Source organism: Pteropus alecto, unplaced genomic scaffold (assembly GCF_000325575.1).
Source record: "Pteropus alecto unplaced genomic scaffold, ASM32557v1 scaffold223, whole genome shotgun sequence".
Taxonomy (NCBI): domain Eukaryota; kingdom Metazoa; phylum Chordata; class Mammalia; order Chiroptera; family Pteropodidae; genus Pteropus; species Pteropus alecto.
Genome location: NW_006434441.1, coordinates 882,221 through 902,089, shown reverse-complemented (window position 1 = coordinate 902,089; position 19,869 = coordinate 882,221). Strand labels below are relative to the sequence as shown.

Genomic DNA, 19,869 nt, shown 5'->3' with positions numbered 1-19,869 from the left:
GTCCCAAAAGTTTTGATATGTTGTACTATCATTATCATTTGTTTCTATGTATCTCTTGATCTCCCTTTTTATTTCTTCTCTGACCCAGTTATTCTTCAGTAGCATGTTGTTTAATCTCCATTTGTGGTTCTTCCTGCTTTCTTTCTGCAGTTGATTTCTAGTTTCAAAGCATTATGATTAGAGAATATGGTTGGTATGATTTCAACCCTCTTATATTTGTTGAGGCTATCTCTGTGTCCCAGTATGTAGTCAATTCTTGAGAATGTTCCATGTGCACCAGAGAAGAATGTTTAAGTAGCTGTTTTGGAATGGAAGGCTCTGTAAATGTCAATTATGTCCAGTTGGTCTAATGTGTCATTTAAGGATGTTATTTCCTTATCAATATTCTGTTTGGATGATCTGTCCATATCCATCAGTGGGGTATTTAGGCCCCCTACTACGATAGTGTTTTGGTCTGTTTCTCCCTTTTGTTCTGTTAGTAATTGCTTTACATATTTCAGGGCTCCCTTATTGGGAGCATAGATATTAATAAGTGTTATGTCTTCTTGGTTCATTATTTCCTTTATCATTATGAAGTGTCCCTCAATATCTTTATTTACCTTTTTTATTTTAAAGTCTATTTCATCCGATATTAGTACCGCTACTCCCGCTTTTTTCTGAATGCCATTTGCTTGAAATATCATTTTCCACCTTTTCACTTTGAGTCTGTATTTGTCTTTGGAGCTGAGATGTGTCTCCTGGAGACAGCATATGGTTGGGTTTTGTTTTTTGATCCATTCTGCAACTCTGTGCCTTTTTATTGGTGAGTTCGGTCCATTTACATTTAGGGCGATTATTGAAATATGAGATTTTCTTATAGCCACTTATCTTTTGCTTTCTGGTATCTCGGTGTTTCCACTGCTTTCTTGTCCTTGTGTTTCTGTTTTCTTTATTTTGGTTGGCTTTTGTGGGTTTTCCCTCTGGTTCTTCTCGTTTTATGTTATATACTTAGGTTCTGAATCTTTGGTGTGTGGTTACCATTACAAATATGTAAAGGATAGTTAGTTAATATATACAGCCATCCATTTTCTTCTGCATGTACCTTATCCTCCCCTTTTCAATCATTGTTATCTCAATTTGTCCCTATGTATGCTAAATGTTCATTACTGTCTTGCTATAGCAATTCTCTTCTTATTATTTAAGCTTATAATGTCCTGTTCTTAGTAAGGATTGCACTCCTCTACTTCTATTTGCCTTATAGTCACTTTACTCCTAATTATGTTTGTTTGGTTTTTGTTTTCTTTTGTTTTCTTTTTGTCATTTTGTTTTAGGTGAGCTGACCCCTTTCAGTATTTCTTGTAGTGCAGGCCTAGTAGTGGAGAATTTCCTCAATTTTTGTATGTCCGAAAAGGTCTTAATTTCTCCTTCATATCTAAAGGAGAGCTTAGCTGGATACATTATTGTAGGCTGGTAGTTCCTTTCACTTAATAGTTTCAATATTTGATTCTATTCCTTTCTGATTTGTAAGGTTTGTGCTGAGAAGTCAGGATAATCTAATGGATTTTCCTTTATAAGTTACCCTTTTCTTCTTTCTGGCTGCTCTGAGAATTTTAAGAATATTATATTTTCTACTTAATATTGTTGCAAGTATTCTTCCCTATTCCTGGAAAACTTTTGTAAGTGACGTTTAAAAATATATAATACTTCATTAAAGTGGTATACTATAATTTTGTTAATCACTTACTGTTGCACATTTGGGTACTTTCTAATATCTTTGCTATTAGAAATGATACAGCACGTATCTTTTTTTGCAGTGTATTTACTTTTGTATTAGATTTTGGGAGGGTAGATTTTATAGTAGTGAAAATATTGGATTAACATGTTTGAGCATTTGGGGGTAATTGCTGATTGAATTGCTTTCTGAAAAATATTTTAAGGCCATGTAATTCACATCAAAAATATATGGAGAAGACCCATTTCACTGAACCTGAATTATCATAAAAATAGTATCTTTGATTCCATATAAATTTCTTTGATGAAGAAATTAATGTAAATTAATAATGAAAAGTACTGAAATTAAACTTTTTTATATTTAATTTGTTTTGTGAATTACCTGTTTGTCTTTTGCCTAATAACCTCTTGGGATCTTGTGTTTCTTATATTGCATGAACTCTTTGTATACTTGACATTAACTCTGGATAATTTATCTCATAATTGTTTTCCTTTTGATCGTGGCTATATTTTATATGCAACCTTAAACAGTAAATCCAATCTGTAAATCCTATAACTTCCATGATTCCATCTCTTTTCCATTTGGTTCTTTATAGCCTGAGTTTAAAACATAACCAAGAATCTTTTGGTCCATTTAGATTTATTTTGAGGTATGGTGTGATGTAAGGATGTCTAGTAGCTAACAGCTGTATTCACATCAGTCACTTACTAACCTTTTTTCTGCCTTCCTTTGTAATTTATTCCAGTTTGGGATGGGTTTACTGCCGGGCTGTGTGCTCTGCTTCGCTGCCCTTTCTCTTCTTCTTGTCTCTTTCTAGTGATGACATTTGTCATTAATTCATTTTTTACCTGGCCTCTATAATCTTGTAGATATAAAAAAACAGGTTTGATATTATCCAAATAAATCTTTCTTGTGTGTGGTGCTGAACTGGATCTTCTAAGAGGGGAGCATGTATATGCTTGGTTTCTGTGCTATCTTATGCAGTGCGTGCTCGTTTCCTCATAATATCCATTGATGTTTTAAGATTTTATTCTTTTTCCTAAATACTTTTTCCTTCTTTTCTCTTTTTTCTTTTCTCTATTCCTCTTCCCACTTTGTTCATTAATATAGATTTAGGTAGGTCCAGTGGTGCAATTTGAAAGGAAAATAAAAGATTGAGCTATATCAGCAGTTTGCATACTGTACTTCTCTTGTCAATGTATTAAAGCCTTTAAAAATTTGGAACAAACAATATTGTATTTATACCCGTTATCAGTTGGAGATTTAAAATGTGACAATTATTCTCTAAAGTTCCCAAAGTCTTTTGTACTACTACAACTTAAATTAGTAGAGACTAGGTGAATTACATAAATGCATTGCTACAAATTCTGATTTCATTTAATTTTGACATTTGATACTTGTTGATAAGTAGATATTTATAGGAATTTGCATTTCTTATAATGAGTTTGATAAGTAAATTCTAATAGTGTCTGCAAATAAGTTAACCGAGTATGAATTATGACCAACTATTAGGGCTTATATCTTGGGGTGGTTCCTTACACTAACCTCTCTTCTAAGAGGAAAACATAATTGTAAGCTAAGAGCAATTTTGTTGTTTCTTGCTTCATTACAAATACGCAAAGTACAATAATTTGTTTTGTGCTTGCTTTGGATTCATATGTGCACATTAATTTCTTAGAAGATTCCCCCCCAGATTGAATTTTTTTCCTGTTTGTTTGATTTTCCAGGACTGCTCTTTTCAGGTGATGGAAAGCTTTCCAGTGTTTTGACACAGGCAATATGTGCTGCTTAGGGTGGTACATGAAATAACGCATTGCATTTTAACGTTTTCTTGCATTACCTCCTGAGAGTTCATAGTCAATCTTTTTTGACTGTCAAGAATATTTAAAGAAAGGACAGGATGGGGACTAAGGTTCGTGGCACTGTGTGTGTCAGCTCCGCTGAGCACTTGTGCAGGTGGTGGTGCCTCCCACCTCAAGGATCAGGAGATAATCACCTCTAACCCCTGATTCTGTGGTAGGTGCTATCTGAAGACCTTTCTCTGTGTTTCTGATAACGCATAGGGGAGTAGGCATTCCCTTCCATTCTGCTTGCCTGCTAGGATCCTCTGTTTGCCTGCGCTGTGTCTGCTTTCCCCATGTTAGCCTGGGTGAAAATTCATTTCTTCTGTTTATTCTCTCCCTCACACTCTTCATTAGGTGTGATTTTAATAGATGCTACTGACCCTCAGAAAGGTAGGAAAGATGGACATGCATCGTCCCTGGATCCTCTCTTCTAGTTCTCCGTTTGCCTTCTGAAGACTCTCATTGTTCGTTTTCAAGAGCAAAACATGCCACAGAATCTCCCCAGCAACTCTGATGACGCATATCTTATACTGGGGTTTGTTGAGCTTCTTAAACTTGTTGGTTTATAGTTTCAATAAAATTTGGAAAAATTTAGACATTGTTTCCTGATCACAGATCTACAGATCAACTGAGGTTTGATTACTCTAGGATGGACTTATTCTCCTTTAGCTAGTGTTATCCAGGGTATATTTTTATTGCGGCAAATATCATGAGCACAAGAGCCAAGCCAAACCCTGAAGCTATGTTTAAGGCCCTTGCTCATGGCATGTTCATTAACATTCTGTTGGCCAAAGGAAATCACATGACCAAGTCCAATATCAGTGGAATGGGAGGTCTACTCCACTCATGCTGAGATGGAGACGGAAATAAATATTTGCTGAGCAATAATACAAGCTATCGTGATCTTCTGTTCTGTGTGATTCCTTTTTGGCTCTGGGAAACACTGTTTTCTGGACAGTGAATCAACTTTGGAGTCACACCTGGATTCAAACCCTAGTTTTGCCACTAATTACTAGTATGACCTTAGGTAAGTTACCTAACCTTATGAGCTATGTTCCCTTAGTTGTAAAAACGGGAATAATAACATTTACCTCATATGATTGTTGGGAGAATTAAAACATATAGCACACATGGAAATGTTTAGCGCAAAACTGGCATTCAGTTAATGTTAGTTTCCTTTTGAGATTCTAGCTAGGCCTTTCCTGTAGAAATTGGTTCTAGAAAGTAAGACAAACAATCCAACAGGATCTAAAAGAGCACTCTTAGAATAGTCATGATACTGATCAGTTTATTCGCATGTGTAATGATGGATGGGAACTGGATCTTGGAACTAGGCAGTGAATACTGTATTGGTGTCCTGATGAGAGGAAGAACCAGATTCAAGATTGATACTGGGGTAGGCCACTGGGACCTATCTAGAAGAAGCCAGGGCGCACCTGTTCTACTGGAGGTGGTGAGTAGAATTCTACCATAGGGCCCTTTCAGGGCATGACATCACTCACTTTTGTTTGTCAGACTGGGCTCAGTGAGGGGCTCACGTGGTGCAGGAATATTTGTAAATGGGACATGGTAATTTTGAAGTCTCAGAAGCTGTTATGTAGGGGTTAATTGTTCTGGGCTGGGTTATTGCTGTCCCAGGAGGAACTTTCACAGCTCATGCTTTTCGGGGACTGTATCTTTATGGGGTACAGTCCTAGTCGTGTGCGGAGCTGCTTCTGAGGTTCTGAAAGCCCTATGGGCCCAGACCGAAGGGTCAATTTAGTGGTTTGAGGAAGGAAAGAGACTTTTGATCTCTTGGGTTCAGACCTTATCTTTCATTTTGGTTCTTTCTTCTTGTTTTATCCTTGAAAAAAATCTAAGCTGAAATAGTGAAATTTTCACTGATGGCCTGGCATCAGGCTAAAAGAAAGGAAATAATTTCAGCATTGACGGAGCTAGCCTGGGACTCATCAGCGAAACTGACAGTGGACTGATTTTAGATGGCCTCTGGTGTTAGGCTCTTCAGAATTGGAAATTCAGGCCACTTCAGAGGTAGGATGAGCACCCAGGCTGACAGCCACAGCAGGAGCTCTGAGCTCCCACTTTGAGCCAGAGCATTGAACTTTATACCGAGAAGAAGGAAGAAGAGATGACAAACAACAGACAATCAGAGCACAGTTTTAACTTTAGCACGGTTTCATATATACAGCCAATAGAACTTTCTCCTGGTTCCAGGAGGTTGGGGTTGGTCAGTGTACCCACCCACATCAGCCATTACCAGTCAGTCCACCAACGCCCCCTCCCACTGAACCTGCTGTACTCATAGGGCGAGGCTGAGTGTAGATCCACGCTCACCTCAGCAGGGAGGGCCGTGGGGCCAGATCAAGCCAGCAGGTGTGCAGTGGCCTCTCGACAGTGAAACATCTTAACATAGAATTTAACACAAGTAACTGGGAATTTTTCTGTTATAACGAAAGTCACCGATTCTACCATTTTCAATCCCTGTTGGATGTACTACTCCCCTTCTCACCAGATCCATACTCTAAATTTTGGTCTCTGGGAATTTTAATCACCTCATAGTTTATTATTATTTTTAAAATGTTATATTTTAAAAATATTTAAAATGTTTTCTAAAAATAGAAGTGTGTGCTGCTTTTCATGAAAATACATTTCCTCAAAATGCCTTTTGATGATTGTTTTCAGCTCTCTCAGATGTTCATGACCGAAAGGGAGTTTGATCAGACAGCAAGGTCAGGCAAACAGCAAGGTCCCTACCCGGCTAATCCTGGGCGGTGGGGAGAGGGCAGCAGATAGGCCGCAGGTGGACCTGGGCATGGTCTGGGGTTCAGCATTGCTGTGGGGGGTTTATTTTTGGACCGCCCTTTCCAGGGCTACACATTAAAGTGTCCTCAGACCAATGCCACATCTAGCTGCTTTTCTGTCTGCCTCCCTACTACCCCCACCCTCAGAATAATATTTCAGATATTTAGAGAAGCCCTGCCTGACTGTCCTGTAAAGGTCTATAAGGAAAGGACTTCCTACTTTGGGGTGTGTCATGGCTAGTGTCTGGGGTAACTGGGGCATAGCCCTATGCTGAGATGGTAGCAGTTGGGCACGTACCACCCAAGAGCTTCTTGCAATATTGAGGCCATCAGTTATGAGGCAAGAAGGAATGTTTCGTGCTCAAAAATTGTTTCTTTGTAATTAGGAAAAAGAAAAACAAGAAAGGGTGGGAATTCTTACCAGAAACTCTGGATTCTGTGCTAAGTGCTGTGGAGGATTCAAAGAAAGAAAGAACATTGTCCCCATGCTCAAGATGTTTGCAGTCTAGTGGCAAAGTCAGCCTGTACCACCATGAACAGCAGTCCAAGGTCATACATTGACTCCAGGGGAGATCTGCAGGCCACAGTCTCAACAGCACGGTGGCCGTGGACACGCTGCTGGGTGGGGAGCTGTGCTGGAAGCTGCTGCCTACTGCCTTTGTGAAGGATTAGACTCAAGGTCACACGTATATGAACTTATCACTGGCTGATGTGCCTTTGTGTGCCTTGGAACTAGAGGCTGGTGTGACAACACAGCCAGGAATTGCACATACCACCATCCCATCTACTAGGGTGGCCCAAAAGGGTGTCCTGGAAGCAAAAGACTGAGGACAGTGGCTGTGGCTGGTGCATTCCGTGGGAATTGAGAAGGAGCAGGGGACAGATCACTGTTTCCAGGGGTGGCTGGGCCAAGCTTGATGGTGGAGTCAGGATGGCACCTTGAATGAAGTGTGGGGCTAGGGAGTGCCATGGAGGGCTATGAGACCCCTAGTAGGGAGGACACTGGGAGGATGGAGATCCTAGGGAGCTGTGAGGACAGTGCGAGTATTAGAGGGAATGTTATGAGGCCTTAAACCTTGGACTCGAGTGTTAATTCAGGACCCTGTCACCACTGCGTCTCAAGTGGTAGTGCCCACCCACCACATAGTAGGTGCTCAACAAATGTGTGCTAAGTGAATAGATTAACAACGGGACTCTGACAACTGGACTCTGACAACTGGACTTTATCCTGCAGGGGAGACACGGAAGATTTGACAGGGAGGAGGTGTGTGTTGTAGCAGGTACTCAGTGGCTCTTCCCCTGACACATCAAATGTATCTGACCTGGGTCTCATGTCTCTTGTTAAACTAGTAGTCTGAGAAATCAATACTGGGCACTAATGAAAACTAGCAGCTTGACATGACATGTCTCCCAGTTGATGTCAGCCTTCTGTTAGCCTTCAGGTTGTGACCTTGGCATGTGGGACATGTTGGGGTTGGTGCAGGAGGGGCCACTGGGTTGGAAGATCTTTCAGGTCACCTGGATGTCTCTGTGAGGAACCATGTTCTGCTTCTGGGCACAGTAGGCCGGGGCTGACTGACAGCCTGGTGGTTGAGATCCATAGGCTTCATTGTTGTTTTGTCACCTCTCTGGTTGAGCCTAGAAAATTTCAAATTCACAGAGCTCTCCAAACACTGGGATTTCTGCACTCTGTCCTCCCTCCTCTTCTCTCTCCAACAGGGTTGTCTCCCTGGGCTGCAGCTGTCCAATATCCCAGCTAAGTCTCTTAGAAGTAACCCTCATAAAATGGCAACCCTTCCACACTGCTTGTGGAGTAATTTGAAATAAAACTTCTGCATTCTAAGCTATGCTTTTTACTGCCCTGTGGATTTTCCTGTTCTCTAGCTGGTTTTGTTTTTAAAGCAAACCTAGTTAAGTGGATAGTTTTGAGTTCTGTTTCCTCATCTGCAGCGTAGGAATCTGTCGCTGCCTAGTCACAATGATTAATGATGGCCCTAATTATTACTCGCACAGGGGAGCAGGTCTCAGGTCATTGCTGCCCTAAACACACTTTTGTGTCTCTGGATCAAGACCCAGCTGTATTGGATATTTCCCTCAGATGCTGACCTGTGGTCACCCACCCTTAAGATAGTATCAACGAGTCTGGTGTAGAGGTATGGATGGAAAGCCTTGACTCATTTGAAACTTTTTAAGTGAGATCCCTGTTACTTAAGACCTCCATGCCTAAATGAGAAACTGGAAGCTGGTCTTGCTTTTGTAGGGGTCAGAAAGGCCCATGGGCTTAAGGTTTGCATTTGGCAGGAGGCTGTGGTATTTTTGGAGCTCCAGTTCAGGGCTGAGTACACATCATGTTTCATCCCTTGGGCTGTTGATGACTGCAGAGCCGTGGTTGCCATCCATCTCTGTCAGGGCTTGTCATTCGCTTCTTTCCAAACACAGCTATTAATACCCCCTCACTTGATCTGGCCAACTTCTGGAGGATGAGGGCTCTGATGTTCCTTTTCTGCTGCCCTGCCCCTGTGACTACCATTTTAAAGTTAGAAACAAGCACTGTGGTCCACCCCACTCTATCTGGTTTAGGGTCAGTCCTTTGCCCTGGTGGACGAATCTCTTAGGGTGACCCATAAACCTGACAGTGGTCTTTCATTCTCTGTGGCTGTGTGAACTCAGGTGTCTGTGGACTGTTGTGTAGACAGGCTTGGTTAGCAGCAGAGAGAGGGGTGACAGGGCCCCTCTATAACCATCCACTTCTTTCTCAGGGCAACTAGTCAGGGCGGCTGAGTTGGTGAAGTCACACCAACTTGGGTTTGACTCTCTGCTGTGCCACTCATTGATGGCGAGACCTTGGACAATTCTTTCTGCCTCAGTTTAGGCAGCTGTAAAATGGAGACGAATAGAATTTACCTGCAGAGTTATGGTGAAGAGAAATAAGAAAATGTTTAGGAAGGCCCAAGTGTAGTGCCAGGCACATGGCAAGTACCCCCAGAAGGTATTTATCATTAGAGAATTTGGACTCAGCTCACTTTAGTATAGCATCATCTGTGTTCTCTGAGCTGATTGTGTACAGTCTGTGAAACAAACTTGTGTTTTTCTCTAAATAATTTTTTACTGGAATGGAGTTTTTAAGACTAGGGAATACAACTGCTAAATTCTTGTCTGTACAACTATATTAGAAGCATCCCTAGAGCAGTGCCTCCCCTGTACCCCCCACGATGCCTGAATAGTACCAGGCTGGTGGCTGGGCCCACGGATGCCACTGGAAATGGATGTGTGGCATCTTCCACTCATGGTGGCCCCTTGGAGTCACCACTGGCCTTGTGTGCACAGCAAGTTCTGGCAGAGAGATGTGGAGATAATTGTAGGTTCACATACAGTTGTAAGAGATAATGCCGAGATGCCCACATGCCCTTTACCCAGTTTCTCCCAAAGTAACATCTCGCAAAACTGTAGAACAATATCACAACCAGGATATTGATGTTGAAACTCAAGATACCACCACAGGATTCCTCCTGTTGCACGTTTACAGTCACGCCCATTTCCTCCCAACTGTTACACCTTCCTTAACCTCCTGAAACTATTAATCTTTTAGAGCCTGGACCTGGGTGAAGGCAGAGCATAAACTTCTTACTATGGGATGAACTTTTATTGATTGATTGATTGCGAGAGTGACATAAATGTCTATATTAATTGAGCCAAATCATTTAAAAAAAAAAGTGATACAGCCCAACCTAGCTCTAAGTTGAGACAATAATGGTGCAGAAAAGAAGGCCAAAGACTTGTGATTATATCAGGGGAAATAAGACTTTGTGAGGGTGCTTTGAAAGAAGTAGGCAATTTCAACTAAATCAACAAAGGAGGAGAGTTGTTTCTTTCATAAAGCATTGAGTTTCCCTTCCTCACCACGGTCACCCTGGCTTTTAATAGGTGCCTTTGAATATTTTTATTCTTTGTCTTATTTGAGTATTATCAATAATTCATCTTAAAACATTCTGGCTGCTACAAATATTTACTTTATAAGGTTTTACTGCATCCTAAAGTCTGCATTTATGATTTCTTGAGATGACAGCACTTCCTTAGAGATTTCAGTCTGCTTCTCAGATGTTAGAGGGGAAAGTGGAATGTTCAGAAATGTTATGGAAATTTGGCCAGGGTGTGCCAGGCCTGCTAGGCCCACGGGAGAGTTCTTGGGCCTCCTGGCCTCCTGGCTCACGCCGTGTTTCTCTCCCAGGAGCTGGGGTCCGCGAGGACGTGTTTCTCATTTGGAGGGAGATGGAGGAAGCCTGCGGCACCCTGGCCCAGATCCAGAGGCTGCTGGCCACACTTCCCAAATTCGGCATGGCCACAACAGAGCATGGTGGGTGCTACTTATGGTCACTCGGTCGGTCACTTGTGTGAAAGAGTCGAAAGTGCTGCTGGTTGGGCATGGGGCCTGTGTCCATTTTCTCTGCCAAGGAGAACTCCCTAGCCCAACCCGAGGAGAGCGTCTGGAGCTGTGGGGTGTACGTGTGTGTGAGTGTTCATGTATGTGTATGTGTGTGCGTGTGCGTATATTGTTAAAGTGAAACCAGAGCTGGACAGCAGTTAAAGCAATAAAACAGTTTCTATTTAGGAACTACTGCAACAGGGAAAAGAGATGTTGGTACGAACTGGGCTATTATGGATATAAGGTGGACACTGTGGGGATTTATAGCCACAGAGCCAAGGGGGTTGGTGGGTGGAAAATCACTGAGAGAGAACATCAAGGGTCAGGGGGTATTTCTGGCTGAACTGGCCTGACAGGATTCTGGCTGTAGTCAGGCCAGGGTGACCGGATGGATGTCCGGAGGTCACCTGGGGGTGGTGGTGAAGCATTTGATCAGATAATCGGGAGATTCTGGCTAAATTGCCTTTGCTAAAATTGGGGGATGTGAAGACAACAGGGAAGTCCAAAGATCAAGGTCTAGTTGAGAAGACAATTCAGAGGAGCCTGAGTTTTGGAATGAGAAAGCCCTGGTTGTAGATTCCATCTCTATCACTAGATTAACCTGACTTAATCTCTTTAAGCCTTAGTTTATTATTCTGTAAAACGATTATAATAATATTGCTCTCAAGGGACTATAGTTAATGTTAAGTAAAATAATGTATGCTTTCCATCAAGCAGGTACTTGGTAAATGTTCACTCACTCATTTCCCTTTCACAGTTGGGGTGAGGGATGGTCAGTAGACTGACCCTCCTGCCTGAGCACTTGAGTCAGTGAAGGACTTCCTCTGTAGGACACTTTTTCATTCGGGGCACCCCTGGTAATAATAGCAGTTAATTCTTACAGCATGTACCTTACACATCAGGCACCCTTTGGGGCTCTTCACAAATATTAGCTCATTTAATCCTTCCCACAATCTTATAAAATAGGTGCTACTATTATTTTCATTTAGGGATAAGTAACCCTCAAGGTTATGCAAGGCCACACAGCTAGAAGTGATAAAGCTGGGGTTCAAACCTAGTCCATCAATAAAAGTACTGACATCTGGCGCCTACCCCAGATGCTCTGATTAATCCGTATGGGATGTGATATGCACACCGGGAGTTTTGAAAACTCCCCAGGTGACTCTAAGATGCAACAAAGTTTGGGAACCTCTGCCTGGTTGTATTGCCTTCTGGTACCCTGCCTGCACTATAGGTGTCATGTGGAAGGAGAGCAAGGATACCAGGCTGGCTGAGAACAGGGATGCAGTTGAAGAAGAGAAATGGAGAAGGGGACATGTGTAGTGGGGGAAGTGATTGAGGGCCTGGGCAAGCTTGCCCTGTGCAACTTGATAAATTTCTGGTGACAGGGACTTTTTTTCTGTGACTGGGTATCTGACTTGACCCTGAGAAGCAGCAGCTGCTATTGCTTTGTCAGAACCAGCTCTCTGGGGTCCCCAAGCAGGGGCCTAATTAGCCTTGTCTGGAGGGGTCTCTCACTTATAGTGACACCCCACTCAGAAAGCTTAGAGTCGAGAACCCAGACAGTCCTCTTTCATCCTGAGAGAATGAAAGTGAAGCAGGCAGACATAGGCTGAAGTAAATATCCATGCCAGGCAGAGAGAATGGTGACCCTGCTGCTATATTTGGTTGGGGGGGGTGCTATGGACGGAACTGTATGTATTCCCTGCAAATTCATATGTTGAGGCCCTAACCCCCTGGAGACAGGGCCTTTAAGGAGGTGATTAAGGTTAAATGAGATCATAAGGGTGGGGCCTTAATCCAAAATGACAGGTGTCCTGATAAGAAGAGAAAGAACTCTCTTCAAGAGTGCATAGAGGAAAAGCTGTGTGAGGACACAGCAAGAAGGTGGCTGTCTATAAGCCAGAAAGAGATGCTTCAACAGAAACTAACACTGGGGCACCTTGATCTTACACTTCCAGCTGCCAGAACCGTGGGAAAATCAATTTCTGTTGTTTCAGTCCCCCATCTATAGTGTTTTGTTATAGCAGCTTGAGTAGACTGACACAGGCAGTATTAAGCTTGAGGCAGTTAATCTTAAGGGTCAACAGAAGGCTTTTAGATGTTGTTCCTAAGGGAAACAGAAGAGTTATTGGCCTCTGTAATTGATAGAAGGATAGATCAGATTACTTCCTTTAGATCTACCCCCCGACCACCAAAAAAAAAAAAGCCCCAAAAACTAAAAACTGAAATAACTCTAAGCATAATTTTTCAAAAGATGCTTCAAATGTACTACTTTTATTTAAAAAGGAAAATTTGGCCAGGTCCTTTCCAGTGTTGGATACCCCTCGAAATTTTGTAACCTTGCTTTGTTTGGCATCAGAGGCCACACGTGGAGTATCTGACCTGCTTCAGTTGCCACCCACAACCCAGTGTTATTGAGGAAAATGCTGTGTCAGCCAAAGACCCTGTGTCTGTGTCACGTGAAGGCAGTGGCCATCCCCCGTGTTTGGCTGCTCAGGGCCTGCAGGCCAGAGGACATGGGGTAGTCATCTTAAAAGAGGAAGGGTCAGAGGGGAGATCATGTGGGCTGCCATTGCATATGGAGCCTTCATGTGAATTAGACAAAGACTTGCCTCCTGGGCATAACAGCTCCCATGTGCCCCTTAGGCTGGGCACACTGGTTCTGGGATCAACTGGCACCTGTAACCATAAGGCCAGTTTCTGGCAGGGATGACTCATCAGCCTGATGCCTGGGATAAGAAAACAATGAGGCCAGTCACTACGGCCACTGGTAATTTTGTCCTCTTTTAATTATCAAGAGCAGGACAGAAGAATTCCCTTGGGAGGAGAGGTAAAAAAAATGGCGTAGATGATAGAGACTTTGTTTATGCCTCTTGTGACCAAATCAAAGTTATGACAGAATCACAGAACAAACAACAAGGAAAGTCGCCTGAGATCTAGATGAACAAGTCCTGCAACTAGAGAGAGAAATAAGAAATCACCCTGGAACATGGTCCCGAGTGGCTGAGTGGGACAAATGCTATGGCAGCGGCAGCTGGCAGCTGCAGACGTCTCTTAAAGGGACCATGTCCGCCAGCGGACTTTTGAGGTGACGGACTTGCTCTGAGTACCAGTGCTGGGGATGCTGCGTGGGGGGCACCAAAGACTTACAGTGTTGTTGAAGCGAGGGCTGGAGGTGAGGCATTCTCTCAGACAGAAGTGCTGGCAGTATCCATTATTCCTTTGTTGAGCCCTCCCCTCTTCCAGTGTGTGGACACAGCGCTTCCTCAGCTGAGATGTCATCACACTAGATAACAGAGGTCGCTCTGCCCAGAGGATTCCCTGAAACTCTGCCTCCCCCAACTCACGGCCCCACCCAAGTCATATCCAGGTGTATCCTCAGTGAGTCAGGTGCTCCATCCTTGGAGCAGCACCAAGGCTCACACTGGTGGCAGCTGGCCTTGGTTTCTGGTGTGGTTTCTTGAAGTAACTATAAGCACAGCATCTGTGGATTGCTAGCTGAATCTTAACAGGTGGCAAGAAGCACATGCTGGGGCTAAACCTGGCCTGCATCTGAACCCTTCTCAGGACTGTGTCACTGGACACCTAGTAAACAAAGCCTCACTAATAAGACTGGGAGACTTAGGAGCTTTGCTCAGTATATAGTGGCAGACACAGAAAGGCAGCCAAAATGAGGAGACAGAGAAGCAGAAACCATATGAGAGAACAAAACAGAGATCCAGGAATAATGGAGTCAAGCAATCTAACAGATATGGGGTTCAAAACACTGGTTATAAAGATGCTCGATGAATTTAGGGGAAGTGTAGATGAATTCAGTGAGAACTTTAACAAAGGGATAAAAACATTAAAACTGAAATTATAAAAAGGAATCAGAAATGAAGAACACATTATCTTAGATAAAGAGTATATTAAGTGGAATAAACAGTTGATAAAGAAGAGGATCGAACCACTGATGTAGAGGATGGGGAAGCCAAGGACACTCAATCAGAATAGCAATAAAAAAGAAGCCAAGATTGTAATAATAATTTAAGTAGCCTATAGGACACAATTAAATGTAAAAATATCCAGGTCATAGGAGTACCTGAAAGAAAACAAGAAGTTGAAGAGCTATTTGAATAAATAATGATGGAAAATTTCTCTCACCTGGTGAAGGAATTAGACATACAACCCCAGGAAGCTCAGAGAGTCCCAAAAAGGAGGAACCCAAAGAGGCCCACACCAAGACACATCATAATTAAAATGCCAAAGGTTAAATACAAAGAGAGAATCTTAAAAGCAGCAAGAGAAAAGCAGTTGGTTACCTACAAGGGAGCACCCATAGACTGGCATCTGATTTCTCAGAAGAAACCATGCATGACAGAAGGGCTTGGCACAAAATATTCAGCATGATGAAAAACCAGGATCTACAACCAAGAGTCAAAGGACAGATAAAGAACTTCTCAGACAAAAATAAGCTAAAGGAATTTATCAACGCCCAGCCAGTAGTACAGGAAATGTTGGAGAGACATCTTTAAGAAGAAAAAACATGTATCAAAAACAGGAATAAAGAATGATAATAACTACATTCCTATCAACATGTACCTCAAATGGATAAGAATTAAGTGTTCCAACCAAAAGCTAGAGTGGCTGACTGGATAAGAAAACAAGAACCCTACATATGCTGCCTACAAGAGAGTCACTTCAGATTAAAAGACACACACAGACTAAAAGGAAGGGGATGGAAAAAGATACTGCCTTGTTGGACCTAGAGGATATTGCACTGAATGAAATGGATCGGATAGAGAAAGACAAAAATCGCATGATTTCACAAACATGTGGAATCCAAAGAACAAAATAAACAACAACAACAACAAAAGCAGAAATAAATTAATGGATACAGAGAATATTTTGAGGGGTACTAGATAAGAGGGGAGTTAAGAGGGACAGCAAAAAAAAAAGACAAAGGGATTCAAGAGGTACACACAGATAGTCGCAAAACTGATGTGGAGATGCAGAGTGTAGCATGGGGAAGATAGTTAATGATGCTGTAATATATAAGGGGGAAGAGGGGTACTAGATTTGGTGGGGTGATCACTTTGTGAGTTATGTGGATCTCTGATCACTAGGCTTTACCACTGAAACTGGTATTGTATCCCAACTATAACTGAAAAAAAAAAAAACACCTCATTGAATTGTATAATGTAAATATGAGCAACTAATTATCTATTATATTTCAATAAACCTGGAATAAAAAAGAATTCCCTGGGGGGGAAAAACTAACAAAAGTATATGAAACAATGGTTTTTAAAGACGTTGAACATCTAGCAATTAAGGCCAGTGGACCCTGAAATACAGGGAAAATTCATGGCAAGCTCTATGATTGTCCCAGCTTAATGCTTAGAGTTTCCAGGCCATGGTATGGGGACAAGGACCTCAGTTGAAGCACAGCAAATTTCTGAGCTTGGAAGCCAGAGTGAAGAGTCCAGGGAGACCAAGATATCTAGATTTCACAGAACAAAGTACTAGAGAAAGGTGCACAGAGGGAGAACTCTGGAAATCTGCAGAGAGTTTCCCTTGAGAATTCGGCTCAGTTCTAATCAGCTCATTTACGTGAGGAAATTACTTGAGACTGAGAAAGAGTCATTGGAAAGAAAATTAGAAAGAAAAGCCTCGGCACTCACACATGGCCTGTTCTCACCAGCCTGACTAGAAAATGTATAACTTCAGGACACCACTGAGTTGGCTACTTGGGAAGGTCTTGCCTTGGTAATGGGGACTGACTAGCCTTAAATTGACCTCTGGGCTCTCCTAAGAAATCATCAAAGCAAGACATGAAAGGAAGGAACTCTTCATAGGTAACTCAACTGCATTGTAGAACAAAACTCATGAAGATTTATAATAATACAGAAACCTCCAATACTCAATGAGGTAAAACTCACAATGATTGATGTCCAATAAAGTTACTAGACGTGAAAAGAAAAGGAACAGGAAGTGTTCACCTTCAGAATCAATCGATCAAGCTGACTGGGAACTGACACAGACATTAGAATAGGCAGGAAAAGACATTCAAAGAGTTGTTATAATGATTTCATATGTTCAAAAAGTTAAGTAAGGATAGAGGAGATATAAAAAAAAAGGTACATGTTGAACTTTTAGAGATAGAAACTTTTAGGGAAGAAAATATCTTAGATGAGAACATGCTAAATGGGATTAATGGCAGTTTGACATGGCTAGAAAAAAAGATTAGTGAACTTGAAGACATAGCGATAGAAACTATCCAAAATGAGACACAAAAAAATAATAAAAAGAAAAAAAAACGAACAAAAAATAACTAACAAACAGAGCATTGGTGAGTTGTGAGACAACTTTAAGTGGCCAAATATACATGTAAGTGGAATTCTCGAGGAGAGGAGAAGAGAGAAAAATATTTAGAGAAATAAAGATTGAAAAATTTCCAAATTTGGTGAAAACTATAACCTAGAGATACAAGGAGTTCAATAAATGGCAAGTACAGGAAAATGAAGGAGTCTGTACCAAGGGACATCACAACCAATTTGCTCAAAACTGATAACTAATTCATAGGAAATCCTAAAAGCAACCAGAGGAAAACAAGGCATGTTATGTACAAAGGAATGAAGGTGAGCATGACAGCAGATTTCTTGTAAGTGAAGAGATAGTGGAGAAACATCTTTTTTTTTTTTCCATTCAGTACCTTAAATTTTCAATGTAGAATTCTATATTCCATGAAAATATATTTCAAGAACCAAAGCAAAAATGAAGATGTTTTCACACATATAAAAGCTGAAAGAATTTATTATCAGCACATCTGCACTGCCGAAAATGTTAGAGGAAATCACTTAGGCAAGAGAAGAATGATACTTTTTTATGGAAAAATGAAGGGAAATATGAATCAATACAAAGGAATAAAGAACACCAGAAACAACTACGTGGGTAAATATATGATATTTTTCTATTTAGACATATTTAAAAGATTGTTTAAACACAAATAATAACAGTGTGCTGTGGGGTCTATAACATATGTATAAGTAAAGCATATGACAATAATAGCATAAAAACTATCAGAGGAATAGCAGCATTATTCAAAGATAACCCATATGGCCACTGGATAAACAAAATGTGGTATATACATACAGTGGAATTGTATTCAGCCTTAAAAAGAAAGGAAATTCTGACATATGCTACAACTTGGATATACCTTGAAGACATTATGATAAGTGAAATAAGCCAGACACAAAATGACAAATATTGTGTGTTTCTACCTATATGGGGTACCTAGAATACTCAAATTTGTAGAGCAAGAAAGTAGATTAGTGGTTACCAGGGGCTGGGGCAGTGGGGAATTATTATTTAACGTGTACAGAGTTTCCGTTTGGGATACTGGAAATGTTCTGAAGATGGAAGGTGGTGGTAGTTGCACAACAATGTGAATGTACTTAATGCCATGGAATTTCACACCTAAAAGTGATTAAGATGGTAAATTTTGTGTTATGTACATTTTACCACAATTAAAACAACAATAAACCACTGAACTGCAAAATAAAATCCAGGAGGGGAGAAAAGGAAGTATGCTGTTGTGGGTTTCTTATGCTATTTGTGAAGTGGTGTAATATCAGTTGAAGTCAGACCATGATACATTAAGAATGTATACTAGAAACCTAAAATAACCACTCAATGACAAAACGAGCATACAAAGGATTATAAAAAAATTAAAAATAGGAAGCTGTCAGAAAAAAAGATAAAAGGAAATGAATAGCAAGATGATAGACATAAATCTAATCATACATATGCCAAAACTTATCAGTTTGTACTAATAATGTGTATTGTTTATCATACGTTGATTATATGTTAACCCAGCTGTTAATAAACAAGGAGGATGTAGGTCACTCCTGAGAGGATGAACTGTTCAGAGTTGGTGTGTTTGAGCGTTCTTTGTATGTGTGTCTGTGTGTGTGTGCCAGGTGTGACTCTCAAATGAGAAGAAGGTTTTTCTCACAAAACATTCAAGAATTCGTCCAAAGTTAAGGAAACTTTACATTTATTTGGATAATATTCAGCTGAAAACATTTCAGGAATTTTATTTTGAATAACCTTCACAGCCATTTTATGACCCACTGGAGATAATCAGTCTAATTGTGTTGTGTAGCCGTGCCAAGATTGGACTCTGAATACTTGATTGCTTCAAAATATCAGACTCAGTGGCAAAAGACAAGGAAGAGGGGCTAGAGGCTCACTCAGGCTCTGCAGGGAGTTCCAACCAGGATCTCCACAGGAGTTTTGAGCACTTATTTTTGAACAAATGGAGAGAAGGACAATCCTGATTTTTTATTGTCATTGTATTAAAATAACCAGCCAGATTTCTCTGTAGTCCTGGGTGATGGTGAAGTACACAAGTTTGGAGTTATAAAGATATTCATCCTGGTTCTGCCTGCTCCTATGTGACCCTAGGCAAGACATTTATTATCTGTGCCTCAGTTTCCTTATTTGTAAAATTAGGATGATAATGATAATACCTACCCCACTGGGCTGAGAATTAAATGAGGAAATACATGTAAAACACTTAAAACTGTGCAGGCTTATTGTTAGAATATAATGATCACTTAAGAAAATGTTAATATATTTATTCTTTCATTTATTGAGCAGTTACTATATGTAGCTCTGTGCTAGATAATGAGTATAATGATGAATAAAATAGACACGGAGTGGGCCCTCATAAAGCAGGACCTTGTACTATTTCTTGCTCAGGAAGGGTAGAAAACTAGATTCACAGAGAAGTATGATTACCAACTGGAGTAGAATAACTAAATAAAAATGTGAGTTTCTGAGTTATTCTCTGGAGTCAAGGAAAGCTTTGCTGAGGAAATGATATTGGAGCTGATATGTAAGAGTTGAGGAGGTAAGTTAATGAGGTGAAGGAATAAAGGTAAGAGAATATATACCAGGCAGAAGAACATCACATGCAAAGGTCCTGAAGCAAGGAGGAGCATGGCACTTTAGAAGAGTTTTAAAAATGAGTGTGGAGCTCAGAGTTTAAGTTAGCAATTGGCCTGTGATGAATCTGGAAAGGACTAGCTCATGCTGGGTCTGGAA

The 19,869-nt window shown here is 41.1% G+C and overlaps 1 protein-coding gene across 1 annotated transcript in view; it reads left to right on the top strand.

Annotated features, from left to right (window-relative positions):
- VWA3B (von Willebrand factor A domain containing 3B) overlaps positions 1-19,869 on the top strand; it is a 136,800-nt gene that overhangs the window by 38,733 nt on the left and 78,198 nt on the right. The window contains 1 exon segment of the mRNA XM_025045043.1: positions 10,585-10,710. Coding sequence (XP_024900811.1) covers positions 10,585-10,710 — 126 coding nt within the window.